This window comes from Apis dorsata, unplaced genomic scaffold (genome assembly GCF_000469605.1).
Source record: "Apis dorsata unplaced genomic scaffold, Apis dorsata 1.3 scaffold_382, whole genome shotgun sequence".
Lineage (NCBI taxonomy): Eukaryota > Metazoa > Arthropoda > Insecta > Hymenoptera > Apidae > Apis > Apis dorsata.
Window position 1 is genome coordinate 92,573 of NW_006263644.1, and position 16,029 is coordinate 108,601.

The 16,029-nt window shown below is 26.0% G+C and overlaps 3 protein-coding genes across 6 annotated transcripts in view; 2 read left to right on the top strand and 1 right to left on the bottom strand.

Moving 5' to 3' along the window:
- The window catches only part of LOC102681247 (tetraspanin-5), a 46,043-nt gene that overhangs the window by 23,242 nt on the left and 6,772 nt on the right, over nucleotides 1-16,029 (bottom strand). The window lies entirely within an intron of this gene.
- Nucleotides 3,756-6,442, top strand: LOC102681035 (chitinase-3-like protein 1). Its single transcript, XM_006618894.2, has 5 exons — nucleotides 3,756-3,844; nucleotides 4,095-4,158; nucleotides 4,483-5,144; nucleotides 5,818-6,103; nucleotides 6,190-6,442. Exons 1-5 carry the CDS (start codon nucleotides 3,836-3,838, stop codon nucleotides 6,339-6,341), a joined length of 1,173 nt encoding a protein of 390 aa, XP_006618957.1. The 5' UTR covers nucleotides 3,756-3,835; the 3' UTR covers nucleotides 6,342-6,442.
- LOC102680909 (SET and MYND domain-containing protein 4-like) lies at nucleotides 8,852-12,526 on the top strand. 2 transcript variants are annotated; one of them, XM_006618892.2, is made up of 7 exons: nucleotides 8,853-9,019; nucleotides 9,051-9,231; nucleotides 9,550-10,281; nucleotides 10,522-10,763; nucleotides 11,097-11,258; nucleotides 11,366-11,680; nucleotides 12,126-12,526. In XM_006618892.2, exons 2-7 carry the CDS (start codon nucleotides 9,057-9,059, stop codon nucleotides 12,162-12,164), a joined length of 1,665 nt encoding a protein of 554 aa, XP_006618955.1. In that variant the 5' UTR covers nucleotides 8,853-9,019; nucleotides 9,051-9,056; the 3' UTR covers nucleotides 12,165-12,526. The 2 variants fall into 2 exon arrangements, with proteins under 2 accessions (XP_031367898.1, XP_006618955.1); XM_031512038.1 differs by lacking the exon at nucleotides 12,126-12,526 and having other exon boundaries at nucleotides 8,852-9,019; nucleotides 11,366-11,752.

Genomic DNA, 16,029 nt, shown 5'->3' on the forward strand with positions numbered 1-16,029 from the left:
CGTCCCTTTCCATATACGCGAAATGCAATCGTTAAATGCATTCCTAATTTAAACGCGAAACGGCAAAGATCCTTCGATGAGATGCCAAGAGAGGCGTGAAGTGCATTTGAAAAGAAATATCTTAAGCATCGCGTTGCACCTCACGTACTTACAATCTTCTCTGCGGCGAGCTGCTATTAGAAGGTTGTTAGCGCACAACGAATCAAAGATACTTGATGAATTAACTCTCGAGGAACGATCTACGTAAGGGAATAACGTATCACATTCGCGAAATTATTAGAAAACTTTTAACGATAAACGGATAAAATTTCGCGTATTAAATTTAATAAATTGCAAATTATGAAATTGTACAAGTTATTCTATAAATACAACTACGTGTAATTATAATATTAATGAAAATAAAAGTATTGCAAAATACGAAGAATTTTATTTTATTCGAAAATTTTGATTTTAATGGAAATTTGTACATATATAGAGTATAATGGATTGAGTATAGAGTAATTTCATATGATAGAGCACTAAAAACTAAATATTTTACAATTTAAGTATATCGTATTACAAAATGTATTCAGAACGAAAAATTTGAATATTGATTTCGTTTTCTTAAAATGATATTCTGCTAAAAAAAAAAAAAAATTGTCATGCATAAATATTTATAATGTATTATGTTTTTACAAAGTTTTATTAAAAATGAGACATTTTTTTCTATTTTGTTGAAATATTCTGATTATTCTGATATTTTTATTCGTTAAATCTTAATAAAATTCTTTAACGAAGTTAATATCGATCGACTGCAGAACAAAATTAACTGCAGGATGACGTTTAGCTTCAAGTTCAAACTCCGATGAAACGACATTTCATATACACCAACCTAATATACATAGGACAATGGCCCCTTAGTCCCCTTTGAAGGATTCTCCTTGAGACTTTGCACACTTATTCCATCCTTCCTTTCACTTTTCAAAACTGCTTATCGTCAGCTGTCTCTTCACTCTTTAAAATTTACTAAAATTTCTTTCATATTGTGCAACGAATCGAATTAATTATCCCTCATTTTTAATTGACTTGAAATCAATTTGATATAAGGATGAATGTCAATTTGTTTCATAGTACCTCGAATTTTTATAAGTTAATTTAAAAGATTTATATAAAAATATTTGATTATATTAGATAAAATAAATTGCATGCATTTTGATTGAGCGTATGAATCTTCTTTCAAATCTGAATATTTCTTTTCGAATGAGAGAATGAGTTGATAGATATACGTAGATACTAATTGTATTCATAAAAAAATAAGGACGTCAATGGAAATCAAATTGGCGGATGTTGAGTCATTACGTTTGAATCATCGTACTTTCTTAGTCTTTCTACTCTTCTAACGTGATTTCCTTCCATTTTGTTCGAATCTATGGTATTTATAAAAAATTCAAGCACATTTTCAACAACAAACAATAAATATAATATTATAGCACAATGATATTTTTATCCATTTTTTATATATCTGCATATTATAATTAATTAATTAATAACATATATTAAAAAGAATTATTGATCCTTAATATTTAAAAAGTAATAAAAATTTTTAAGAATCTATCCTTCACCATTTGTAAGAAAATTTTTCGAATTTCATTTACAAAATGAAATTTTTCTCTTAGTGAAAGTATTTATCGTAAGAAGATAGAATTTGATGGAATATAAAAAATCAAAATAAATATCGAGAAAGGAAATAATTTTTTTTATTTTACATCGGAAATATTATTTTGTAATAATTTATGTAAATATTCTTTAAAAATACAATCGATTTTATATATTTAATCACAAAATAAAATTAAATTCAGGAGAAATATCGTTTAGTATATATCGTTCAAATACTGTTGAAAATCAACTCGATAATCGTTCACGAAAATTAACAAAATACATGGAGTTCGATTTCCCCATCATTGAAGTATTAACAATACATTTCAAGCTCATAGAAATCAATGAAAATAATGTTTGTCGTGTCATATCTCGTGTTTAGTATTTCTCAATATCTAGTTACATTAGCCTCTTTCAATTAAATCAATTAATATACAAATTAATCGATCTTTGATAAATTCGAATTCAATTTCCATTGAAATATAAGTTTCGACTGTATTAAAATTTTATCGATCAAAAAATTCGACAATTGATTCTTCTGGTTAATTTTATTTTCAAATTTTTTTCAACTAATCGTGATTGAGAATTGACAGAAATTCTAAGATCTAATATAATATAGTATAACATAGTATCTACTATTTTTTTTTTAAATATAAGTTATTTTATATTCTACATTTATTATTATATTTATTTATTTATTTTTATACCTTATTTTTATACCATTTATTTATACCTTATTTATTTATCAAGAAATATGATTTCCAATTGTTTGTTTTTATTCCATAAATCTATAAAGTTTCAATATTTCAATGATATTGAAATCGCCATCTTGTTTGAGGTTTCGATTCGTTTCATTCACAGAAATATGAACAATTGAAAACTAGAATGAAATAATAAACACGTCCACGAATCTGTTTCGTATCGACATTCACAATTACTTATCGCTTTGACAGTACTATTATCACCAATTGATATAAACGAATAAACCTTGATCACGAATTAGTCACTATGTAAAACGAACACGAGTTTTTCTCATAACTCATTCCTTTTCATCTTTCATCACGTCTAGTAAATTGTTCGTTTTTCTTTCTCGAGCTCTCCCATAAAAAAAAATTTTTTTAACCATTAATTATAATGTTTTTTTGTTCGGTTGCAACAATACAGCATTCAGGTTCCACGCTTCATTTCCCACACATGATTTCTTCCATTTGAAATTCACATAATTACATTTATTTTTCCCGTTCATCGCACTTCCATAAGAAATTTCTTTCTTAGCAACAAGAATCTAGATATTATCTGATATTGTGGTAAAGAAAATTAATGCTAAATTCATTCCTCATTCGTTCGGTATTCTTTTCAGAGCACGCAAACTGCAAAGAACCGTTGTTTAATCGGCTAACTGTTTCCTGAACTTTATGCTCGGCACAGTGTAAAGTACGAATTTTTGCAAAGTGAAATAATATATAAATTTTTGCAAAATAATTTATATCATTAAGTACAAATTGTATTAATATATTGGGAAGTTGCAGTGATAAAGATATTCGTATATAAAAAAAATCATCTAACTCAAAAAATTCTGATTTTAGAGAAAATAGTTTGCGCATATTGAATATAGTGAGTTATACATGAAGTAATTTATTTTTTAGCGAAATATTCCCACCCTTTGAGGGAGCGAAATCGATATTCGAAAATTTCGCAACTTTTTCATATTTTGTCATGAAATTTTATTTGAATTTTTTTTTTTACAATAGAATAGTAACAAAGCAAAAATTGGAAAATTTTGTTAAAATTTAAAGTTTTGCTTTACTTCGCACCATTGCAAAGTTATCATTTTATGAATTTTATTTTATAGAAAAGAGAGGGGGGAGAAGAATGTTATGAATATATGTATTATTTTATTTTTATTTTTAAAATCTTCACACCCTTCATATTTCAACTTCCGATTAAAAATAATTGAATACGTCATATTTATAAATATATATAAATGTCGAGATAAATATATCAAGACGATTCTAGTAATAGATAATAGATAAATTTTTATTTGATAATTGTATACATGATAGAAAAATATTGCAATAATGATATAGTTTAGATAACAAATTAATCATATTTGAAAAACATCGATTTAGTATATAAAGATCCGAATCAAAAGCTTGTCAAGTTTGTAACAATCGGAATAATTGAAATATTAACACTGAAGATGAGACAGGTAATGCTTCTATTTTTTATTTTTATCTACTTTTGTATCATTAACATTCATTTAATTATTTAAAATAAATTCAATTTTTCATAGATAAAATTCCAATTCATAATCTGATTTTTATATTAAAATTATTTAGAAACAAAATAGTAAAAAAATCTCTTTTACTATTTTCAAAAAATGAATTTCTCTAAATTTTTAAAACATTCTTTTTTTTTAAATTTAAATTAATAATTCTTAGAAATTTGTTTATTTTCAGATATTGAGAGCAGGATTCTTGATCACTTTCCTGGCGTACGCCGTCACAAACATCGTTGCCGATAGTGAGCATCAAATAATTATAATTACCAAATAAAAATAATAAGCCGATTTAACTTATAATTTATTCAATTCTTTTGCAAGTAACGAATACCTTAAATAATTTTACGATTGAATCTCTGGTGCAAAAACTCTGGTGCACTGTAAAAATATATAAAACTTCAACAAGTAGAATTTTATTTAAAAAAATACAATTTTTGCATTCCATCTTCTCGATTAAAAATCTTTCGCGTTCCATTCAACGTAAATAATGAACAAATAAAAAATAATAATAATAAAAAAATAAAAATAATAAATAATCACATTGACAATCTTTTTCCATTATTCAGACAAGATCATCTGTTACTATGGCAGCTGGTCCACTTATCGTCCCGGAATCGGTGAATTCAATCCCACCGACATAGATCCAAAACTGTGCACCCATATAGTATACACGTTCATCGGTATTAATATTGATGGTAGCGTTCATATATTAGACTCTTGGAACGATCTTCCAAGCGGCAAAAATGGTTTTGGAAAATTCATTAAGCTTCGTGAATTGAATCCAAACATTACTGTCTTGGTGGGTATGGGCGGTTGGAACGAGGGATCGTACAAGTATTCTCAAGTTGCCGGAAATCCTACTGTCCGTGCAAAATTCGTCAAAAACATGGTTTCATTCCTAAAAATGTACAATTTCGACGGTCTGGACTTGGACTGGTCATTTCCAAACCAACGTGGGGGCGTAATTGCCGACAGAGAGAATTACATCACCTTGCTGAAGGAATTGAAGCAAGAGTTCGACAAAAATAATTTGAACCTGAGCGTGACGGTTACTGCTCCTGAATATTCGGCCTCTCAATCCTACCTTATTCCGGAACTGGTAAAATACGTCGATTACATTAGTCTAATGACGTACGATTTGCACGGAACATGGGAGAATGCCGCGCTACTTCACTCTGGCCTTTATCCCTCAGGCAAAGATACCAATATTCGACTTGACACTAATGTGGTAAGTTCTAATAATTAAAACGAATAATTATGTTTTAATTTTCGAATATTTTGGAAATTCAAATTTTAGATATATTTCTTTGGAGATTAAATGTTTAAACATTTGATGATGAAGTTGATGAGAATGATAGTCTTTTGAAATGTGTTAATTATATAGTATTGCGTATAAAGCTTTAGACTTTAAGGTTAAAGAATAAATATAAAGTTTAAAAGGTTATGAATGGTTTAATCTCAAATCTTAAGTTTTCAAATTTCATAGATATTAGGCATTGTTGTTCGATATTCCTCAATTTTTAAGATTAAATCTTGAGTTATTAACATTGCTATTAAACATATATATACACATATTGAGATATCTTTTGAAGAAAAAGAAATTAAATATGTTTGATAACATGACTATACATACAAGATATTTAATTTCTCTTGGAGTAGAAACTAACAAATTCTATGGATTTTTAAACCAATTATATTAATTATCCATGGTCCAATATCATTTGCATCCAGTTGACAAACTTTTTAAATATTTAAACAATTGTATAATGAATTAGAATAAAGATTTTAATTCAGTATATTAAAATAAAGTAAAAAAATATATTCATTTTGAAAAATAGATTTATTTATAATCGATATTAAAATATTGCTGATTAAATTCGTAAATATGGAATTCATTTCAGGATTGGTGCGTCAAATATTGGCTCACGCAAGGGGCGCCAGCTGACAAGATCATTCTAGGTATTCCAGCCCATGGTAAATCGTTCACCTTGTCGAATTTGACGGACAACGAACCAGGTGCTCCAATCCTGGGTGCTGGAGTCGCTGGTCCTTACACGCGAGAAAGTGGTGTACTTAGTTACACTGAAATCTGTCAATACATTAAATCAGGATGGAACATGAAACGGGATTCTAAACAACGCGTACCTTATGCTTATCAAGGCAACCAATGGGTTGGATATGATGATGTTGTGTAAGCATTTATTTTACAATACAAATTATAAAATTAATTAGTAGAAATGAAGAAACAGACAATATGGAAAATATTTATGATTTCAGATCTGTCGAAGAGAAGGTAAATTATGCTAAGTCTAAGGGTTTCGCTGGTGTAATGCTATGGGGTATCGAGAACGACGACTTCAGGGGTTTGTATGGTGAAAAATATCCACTTTTGAATACGATAAATAAGGTATATAAACAAAATTAAAGTGTTAACGAGTGATTTTTAATATTGGTAAATAATATAATTTAAAATTATATTATAATATAAATGTATAAAATAAAATAAAAGAATACTTATTTCTTTTCCATCCGTGATTTTCTAAATTTTTTTAAAACCCTGAGTGAATTGAAAATAATAAAACGAAAGTATAGCATATATAATCGAATTTCTATTTTCTATAAGAATACTTATTTTTTTAAATATATATATTTTTTATTTTATACACAACACTTTGGTCGCATCATTAAGCTGTACATATTTAAATTAACGTCTTGATTTTTCGAGGAATTTCACAAAAAATATAATTGCTCGTATTATTTGATGTAAGTACAAACAATTTTGGCTAACAATTGATAACTATGTTACATAAATTTCGATTGCAAATTTATTAGATAGTCTCGTGCATTTTTAAATCTTTTAAAGAAGATTAAAAGTTAGAGTAATAAATTTTACAGGTCACATAAGACAAGGAAAATGCTTACTAAGAACTAAGGATGATTTATTAGTCAGATAGATTTATTATTCAGGAAAACGTATATATAATAAAAAGAACTGAACATTTTTTATTTCCGATTTATTTTGATTACAAGGTTATATACGCTCGATAACCTTATACATACATTTTGAGAGAAATCTTGTATATTGAAATTTTTAAATCTAAAAAGGAGAAAAGAGGACAGACATCATTGACTGATAAAGGACCGTAGGAAGGATAAAATAATTTCCGGAACATCGGAACTCGCTGGGGGAGGATCTCGATGGGAAGAGTCGGCCGAGCGTTCCTAATCGAAATCCGGAACGAGAGAGAACAATTATTGATGCAGACTAATTTCACTATACCGTCGAACAGCAAGAACGAAGAAAATAAGATATTTTTCTGAGAAAAGTCCAGTAATTCTTTTTATTTTATTTTATTATTTTTTTTTTAATATTGCTATTATTAACTTGAAATATGCTATGAAATCTCGAAACTTGGTTACTTTGATTTGATATCGATATCGATCGATTTCTTAAAAATAGAAAATTGAAGTTTTGAATTAAATACTTTGCAACTTTCATTTGCCTTTAAATTAAACTAAAAAACTATAATAAAAAAACTATAATAAACTATAATATATATTAAATTAAACTAAAAAACTAGATTATATTAGGATTAATAAAGCAATTGGTCAAGTTTTATTGCAATTTAAATTTGATATATTCAAGTATATTTATCGTTTAAAGATTAATTTTATAATGTTGCAAAGTAAACTCAAATTTTAGATATCTTTAATAAAATAATTCCATAAGGTGACTTTATAAATTAATTTATTAATTAATAAATAGTTAATTTTTTATTATTCTATAGATAAAAAAATATAATAATCATTCGTATGTTTTAATAAGATAATATATGATTCATATTTCTTCTATTATTTCTTCTCTATTATTTAAAAATTATATAATCAGTTTCTTTGATATAGTTATAGATATCTTATAAAAATGATTTGTTTTGATGAAAATTTTCAAGAAATAATATTTTATTTTTGTATTTCATTATCATTTGTAGCAAGATTATCTTCAATAATATTTTTAACATAGTAATAGACATATCGAGAAACTATGAATACATGATAATATATTTTTTATTGTAGCTATATAATCACGTTATAAGAAAAGGTAAAATATTTAATAATTAATGATTTCAATACAATTTATTGTATTCGACGATAAATTGAAATATCGAATTTTTTAAAATAATTTTTTATACAGATAGCTATATTATATATATTATAAGATATCTCAAATTAATAACAATTTTATTATAAGAAATAAAACGGAATACGATAGAGAAAGAGAGAGAGAGAAAGAGAGAGAGAGAGAGAGAGAGAGAGAGAGAGAGAGAATCATCTTACTTCTTCTAATGCAAACCTATAAATCACTTATAACTTAATAAATTAAGTTATAAACTTATAAAAATTATTAACCTATAAAACCAATATTTTTATATATTTACTTTTTTGTTTATTTTGATTTCTAAAATCAACTATTTCAAGGGATTTCACGAATACATTAACATCTCCTATTACATCATAAATTAATTATTATTAATATAACTTATTAATACCACAAATTTGTATAGGATTCGAAAACTAAGGCTGATTAGCGTACGTTACACATAACTATAGGAACTAACTATAGAAAAAAGTTGTTTAAAATGTTGTCCTCGATAACATATTTCAAAAACATTAAATTCTATCAAGGCAACTGTTTTATGAATATAATTATCTCAAATTTTTGACATTTAACGCGTAATTTAATATTCGTAATTTAATATTATGAGATACAAAATACAAAAAAATAAATTTATGACATAAATACTATTTTTGTATGTCTATAAATATATCTTAATAAATTTGCAAATCGAATTTCAAATATACTTTACTTTCGTCGCGATCGACGACTATTACAGTGAAAACAGTGAGAACGTATTTATAACGTTCTCAGCCTTCACCGTATATAAACATAAGATTATCGATGAAGAGAGAGGCAAAATAAATTTTGAATTTACTGTCTTTACGTAACAATTGAAAAGGAGAATCATTCTTCGACACGATTTGAACATCGAAACACTTCGTTTAATACAGAAAACCGAATATACTGTAATTTAAAATTATACATATAAAATTATTATAAAATTATATTATAAAATTAATACATATGAAATTAAATATGATGACCAACGTGATGGATTTTCATACCTCGTTTTTTTATATGCTTAATAATGAAGCGAACGGAGATAAGTTACACGAATATATGAGCGATTTTTTTATTGATCCTCCTGTAGTATCTAAGAAACAAAAATGTGGGAAAAATCAATTAATAGATTTTATGGGTAAGTTTAATAAAATTTATATTATTATATTTTTTATATATTTACATTTTTTTTCTACATTAAATATATAAGATATTTTTTTTATTTAAACATTTCGAAACAATCGTTATCTATTATAAACTTATTAACATTAAAATTCATAAAATTTTCAAAAAACTTTTCAAATTTTTATTTTCATTGTATAATGTCATTGTACAATCGTTGCCATATTGATTATTCTATCCTTGTTGAAACAAATGGTTAATATAAAACATAATAAATTATTCAAAAATTAATGGAATAAAAAATAATAATGATATTCGTGTTTTATTTTAAAAGTGCAAGGAGAAATCAAAATGGTGGAAGGAAGGTACAGCGAAACAGTCGATATCTGTACACAAGGTTTGCAACAGAGTCTTCCATTCAGTGCACAATCCGCCATTTTGTACTTCATTCGAGCTGAAGCTTTGGAAAGTCTTCAGATGTACGAGGAAAGTTTGTTAGATATTGACAGAGCGATAGAAATTTCTGTCAGCAGAACGTTAACGGATATGTTGCAAAAAAAGAGGATTGATATATTAAAGGAAGCCGCTTGTTTCGAGCCTCAAAAAATGCGCGATAGATGCCACTTTGAGAATATACCACAATTCTCAAATAATCATCACACATATCAGCTAGGTTTGAGCAATGCGATCGATTTGATTCACAATGGACGATACTTTGTGGCGGTAAAACCGATCAAGATGAAAGACATCATTCTAGTCGACAAGTCGCAAATTGCCCATCTTCACAAAGATGATTGGGACGATGATCCTACGAATAACATGTGTCATTATTGTTTCAAATACTGCAGAGCGTTGATTCCATGCGATTACTGTTACTATGCCTTATATTGTTCGAAAGAATGTCGCAGTAAGGCGTATCAGGACTATCATCAAATCTATTGCCGGTATGGAAATTTGGATAACAAGTCTTCGTTCGTGCTTAAATTGCTCCTGAAAATTACTGAAAACGGCGTGAGATTGAAAGAAGCTATCGAATATCACAAAGAACTGGAAAATATGAATGAAGGTGATTTAGTAATTATATTAAGATAGATTAAAAAATAACGTGATCTATATATTATTTATTTTTCATTTGTTTATTTATATTGCTTGTAAAATTTCGTTTCTTTTTTTTTCAATTTTATTTTATACATTTACACGTATACCAAGTTGTTTATAATTGAATTGTTTATATATTGATTAATTTTAATTATCAATGACAAATTTTTATTTGTTTATATTTTTATATTGTATTGTTTTTGGAAAGAAATGGAGAGGAAGATTTATAATCTGAAAGAAATGAAGGAAAACAATTTAAGATGTATTCTTAATTTGAGTATTCCTATGAAGAAGGATGACAACAGGACCGAAGATAATTTATTTTATTCGGCTAAAATAGCTATGCTGCTTCGAAATCATAGTAATTTTATGCAAGGAAGTAACGATATTTTAAATCTAACTAAATTACTCTGTCGTTTGTGCTATATTTACGACGTATATGCACGTATGGTAAATACATATTAATTTGTGCATTATATTTGTTTCAAAGTACTAAAATTTTATAATTTTATAGATTTAAATCAGATGCATAATTTCATTAATCACAAGTTTTCTTTAAATTCTTCTTTTCCTTATTTTATTTTAGAATGGAACAATAATATAATAATAACACTTTTAGTTAATCATTGTACATTTTAATAGATAATTATAATTAAAATTTGGAGGGAGTTGAAAATTATACGTGATTTTCAATATTTTAATATAGTAATTTCAAATTTCTCCATGATCTTAAAATATATCGTAAAAACTATCATTTTGATAAAAAAAAAAAATTCTTTACAGGATTTTATACCAATTTTCGAAAGATATATCGCCCTAGTACAAAATTTGTATTTCTTGCTTAACCTGGTTCGCCATTCCTGTTCCGGGAATACAATATATACCGTGCATAAAAACAATGTGCTCGTTCTGCGAGCGGCTAAAGATATATATCCAGGCGAGCTGGTAATGAATTTTGATTTTTTTCTTTTCCTTTCTCCATTAAATTTTGAATTAAATTTTTTATTCATTACTCGAACGACTACGAACGAATCTTTCTTTTCATTTCGCAGATTACCTTTAACTTCATGTCCAAATACGTCGCGTTGGAGTCCAATTCTATGCCTCGAAGCATCATGCTGAAAAATTTCTTCGATATTTCATGCGATTGTGAAGCTTGCGCGAAAGGTTATAAATTTAAACCCGAACTCGGTACAAATGTAGATATACCGAATCAATTACGACAACGTTTACGAAGATGTCGAATTGATATTGATGCTATGTGGGAATTGCTTAAAATAATTAATAACAGCACGAGGAAGCCATGTTTGGAGGTAGAAATTCTGAAATATTCCATTTCAGATGCGTATTACGGAGAAGAATATTTTGTAAGTATATATTATATACAATATACAAAGTTAAATGGAGACGACACATTGCATTAAATTAACTGTTCAGCTTAATTTTATTTTTAATTTAATATTATGAATATGAGTATGAGTAAAGAAATCGAATCATTGTTGTTTTTTTTTTAATAATGAGACTAAAAGAGTTATTACAAAAAGAAAATTATGTAAATACAAATAGTGTGATTGGATAATTGAAAAAATTAAAATTACTATAAATATATGGATGAATTCCATTAATGATCAATTATATTTTATATATAGATAATATTTACATTACACATATAGTTTATGTTTTTATTTAGTTTTTCAAATTAAATCAGAAAATTCTGAATGAATCTTAATTAACTTACTAATTCTTGAATTAATTTATATATTTTCTTTTTTTTTTTTTCTAGTGACTAATAAATTAATATTTTTTTTTCAGCATCTGAGAAAACTATACACTTTACTTGGAATTTTATAAAAGAACATAACAAAATACCAATTATAATTATCCTTTTTTAAATTTTCTTATTTCTAGTAAATTTTTTAAATCAGGGATCATTTTTATAAAAGATTACTTTTTAAATTGAAAATCTTAAATAAGAATTGTTTTTAGAAAATTCCATTCGCTTTAAGCAACGCAACTTTTCGCTTTTAAATAAATTTTACTCTACATTTTCTCATTCTCTTCCTGATTGTACTATGATTACTGGGACATCCTGTATAGGCATAACAATATAAGTGCCCACTTCCCTCTCGAAATAATTCATATAACAAAAGAAAGGTTTGATATTGCAAATTGCGAATGAATATCGTCCACGTAATATAAAAAAGAATTGTAAAGTATTTTTACAGAGAAAGTTTCATAATATTCCATATACATTGATATTCTATAACTTCTGTGATTTGACCAATTGCATTAGACTAATTTTATAAACTATGTATGCACTATCTTCAATTAACTCTAGAACTATCAAACTTATCAAAATAACGGATTCCAAATTTGTCGTTTTACAATGCAAAACATTAAAATGTTTTTTGATGAAATAATAATATCGTATTTCATAGAAACATAATTAATATATTTATTTCTATCACATTAGTATAATTACAATCATTCATATGTAAAATATTCAAATATCTTTTAAGATAGTTCTAGTGTTAAATTGGATTGTAGATCTAAAAAAAAAATAAAATTACAGAGATTATATTTAATGAATATGAATATTGAATATTAGGAAACTAGAAGAATAGTAATGTTGTAATAATATATGTAATACATCGGTTAAGCTTTAAGATTCATGAGAATTGAATACACGTAAAAGAATAATTGGCAACGCAGAATTGTTACAAATGATGAGATGTCATTTTTACGGATTCACTAGATTCCTAGTAATTATTTTTCACATACTGAATAGCCGACACGTCTGACTATGTGAAAAGAGTAATAACGAGCAAGCACGCAGAAAAAATGACATTCATCGCCTCTACTTCTGATATACGAGGAAATCAGGTCACAGACATCTTTTATTATGATTTCGAACAATGAAATCTCTATTTAAGGATTATATTTTTATATTCGCCTAAAATTTTTCCAAATGTTAATCTTTATACACGACATTAGTAATGATATAGTCAGAAAAATTTTTAAAACTGTCTGTTATTATACGATTAATTTTAATTATGTTAATTGCGATTTGTAAAATATCTTGTATATAGGGATAAAAAGGCATATGTATATATGTAAATATGTATATTTAAAAAAGAAAATTTATCATGATAAATTTTATTTTTATATAGCAAAGAAATATAAAATTGTTAATTGTTTGAATATATATATACATATATATGTCATATGATTTATTAATGTTTTATAAAAAAATCAAAATGAAACAAAAATTTTCATAAGTTAAAAATTAAAAACAAACTTGTACTATTAAAAAATTAAAATAATTACGAAAAATTCAATTAAAAAATTTACATATAATGCATTTTAATTAAATTATATTACCATATAAAAAGAAGATAGCAATAATTATTTTACAAGTTTTGAAACTTATACAAAAGGTGTTCGTTTGAATCTATCTTTATATTTTTTTTTATATTTTATAGTTTTTACAATATTTAATTAATTAATTAAATTAATAATTTAAGGTTATTCCTAAAACCTTGTAAAAAATGTATTATATGTAAATAAAATAAATTTTCCTATATACTGTAATAATTATTTTTAATATAGCATTATATTTTATTATATTTTTTTATTATATTTTATTATATTAAAATTTTTATAATGCTGTATACAATGATTCACTAAATATTGTATAAATATTCTTCCAATGGTGTTAATAATAAATGAATATTGAATGTTGAAAAGAATAATCAATTGAATAACAATTTTTAGAAAGAATATATAAATAGAAAAATATTTTATAATATCTTATATCATTTTTATAATCTATAATATAATAAATTATATAAATTATAATAATAATATATAATAAATTATATAATAAATACTATTACATTAATTATTAATCATTTAATATATATCTAAACTTTTTACAGCATAAAAAAGCAAATAAATTTTATCTCAACATAAGACATATATTAATGGCAAACTTTGCGGATGATATAAAGTGAGAATTAAACAAATTGACTTATAGAGAAGTAGGCGTATCTTGGTACATCGTTATAAATCATCTTTATTGAGCCAGATAGATAAAGGGGAATCACGAATGATAGAGAATCCCAATTAAGATTTACATGATTGCAATTTTGATTTGAATCTTTCGTCGTTATTTCATTTCATAAAGCTTTATATGCTATCCTTGCAACGAGATTTCTTTTCCATTTTATAAAATTCTCACGAATTCCATAGATTGATGATCACAGAAAAATTCAATCATGATGATTCAAAATACAGTATAGAAATATTTTTCTTTAAATTATTTGTATTCCCAATTATATTATAGATTGCATAGTCTGATCACAATGATTTATAAAATTGATATACAATTATAAAACAAGGGTTCTTTAATATATACAGGGGACATTTCTTCTCATCGAAGCTGAATATCGATACAAATTCACCACCGTCCTACTTGGTATGCAATTAGGCCAAGGATGAAACCTAACAATCCGAGTTAACGAAGCTTTGCAACGTTCAACAATCTGAACTCTCTCTGATCTGCATTCACGATTCAGAATTAAGATAAATTCTCGATGCAATATCTGCTATAAAATTCTTGTGAATCCTATTTATTAGTATAGGTATACATGCATATGCATATTACGGTTAAATAAACGAGGAAATTCTCAGTTATCTGAAATATGAATTGATGAAAAAGAAATGCAAATGTATCGTGATTCACAAGTTCGGTATCCATGATTTAAATCGAAACATATTATTAAATTTCATATAACTTGAATAAAAAAACTTTAAAAGTATTGTAATTTATGATAATTATAATGAATTTATGAAAATAAAAAAGAAGATTTAAAAACAAAATAAAAACGTACTTAATAATTAGAGAACAATTAACAACAGAGATATAAAGTAAATAACTAAGTAATCATACTTATTTTTAAAAAAATAAACTTTCGAATGAAATTTATTTTTCTTCAATCGTTACTTTATTTCAATTTTATAAATTCAGTTTGATTATTCTCATTTTTTTGTTTTTAATGATATATCAATATATTTTTTGGATTGGATTCATTCAAATGTATACGTATACATATAACATATAATATACCAAATATACCAAATATAAATTCTTTATAGCCTGTTGTAATAAAATTTTACTTACTAAGGGCAAGATCAAAAATCATCGAAAATTTTTCACAATTTCAAAAATTAACAATTATGGAAATAAAGATATACATAGTACTCACGTACGTACGAAGCACGATTAAAAATAATACCTTTAAGTACTTTCAAAAGACATTTTACCTCGACATCGATCTTGTGTTGACACAACAGTGGCCACTGTGTTCAGTGTGCTTGAAAGTTTCACCCCAACAGGAACGACTTTACTTTCAACGAGGGGTCATAATGAGCGTAGGGTGAAACGCGGGAATGATAAACGGAGGGAAATGAAATCTGCGTAAAAGGGCGCAGCTAACGTGCATGGGGACAACTACGCTCGATCAAACGCAATATACCCACCTGAAACAGTAGCTATCCACTGGCACAAACCTGGCTCCCCAACAGCTTTTAAAAAATTAAAACGAATCGTTGAACTCGAATATAATTTCGTACGGTATTATTCCACACGAAAAGAAAAAAAAAAAAAGAAAAGAAAAAGTAAATGAACATTGCGAATGTGTGGATTTTCAAACAC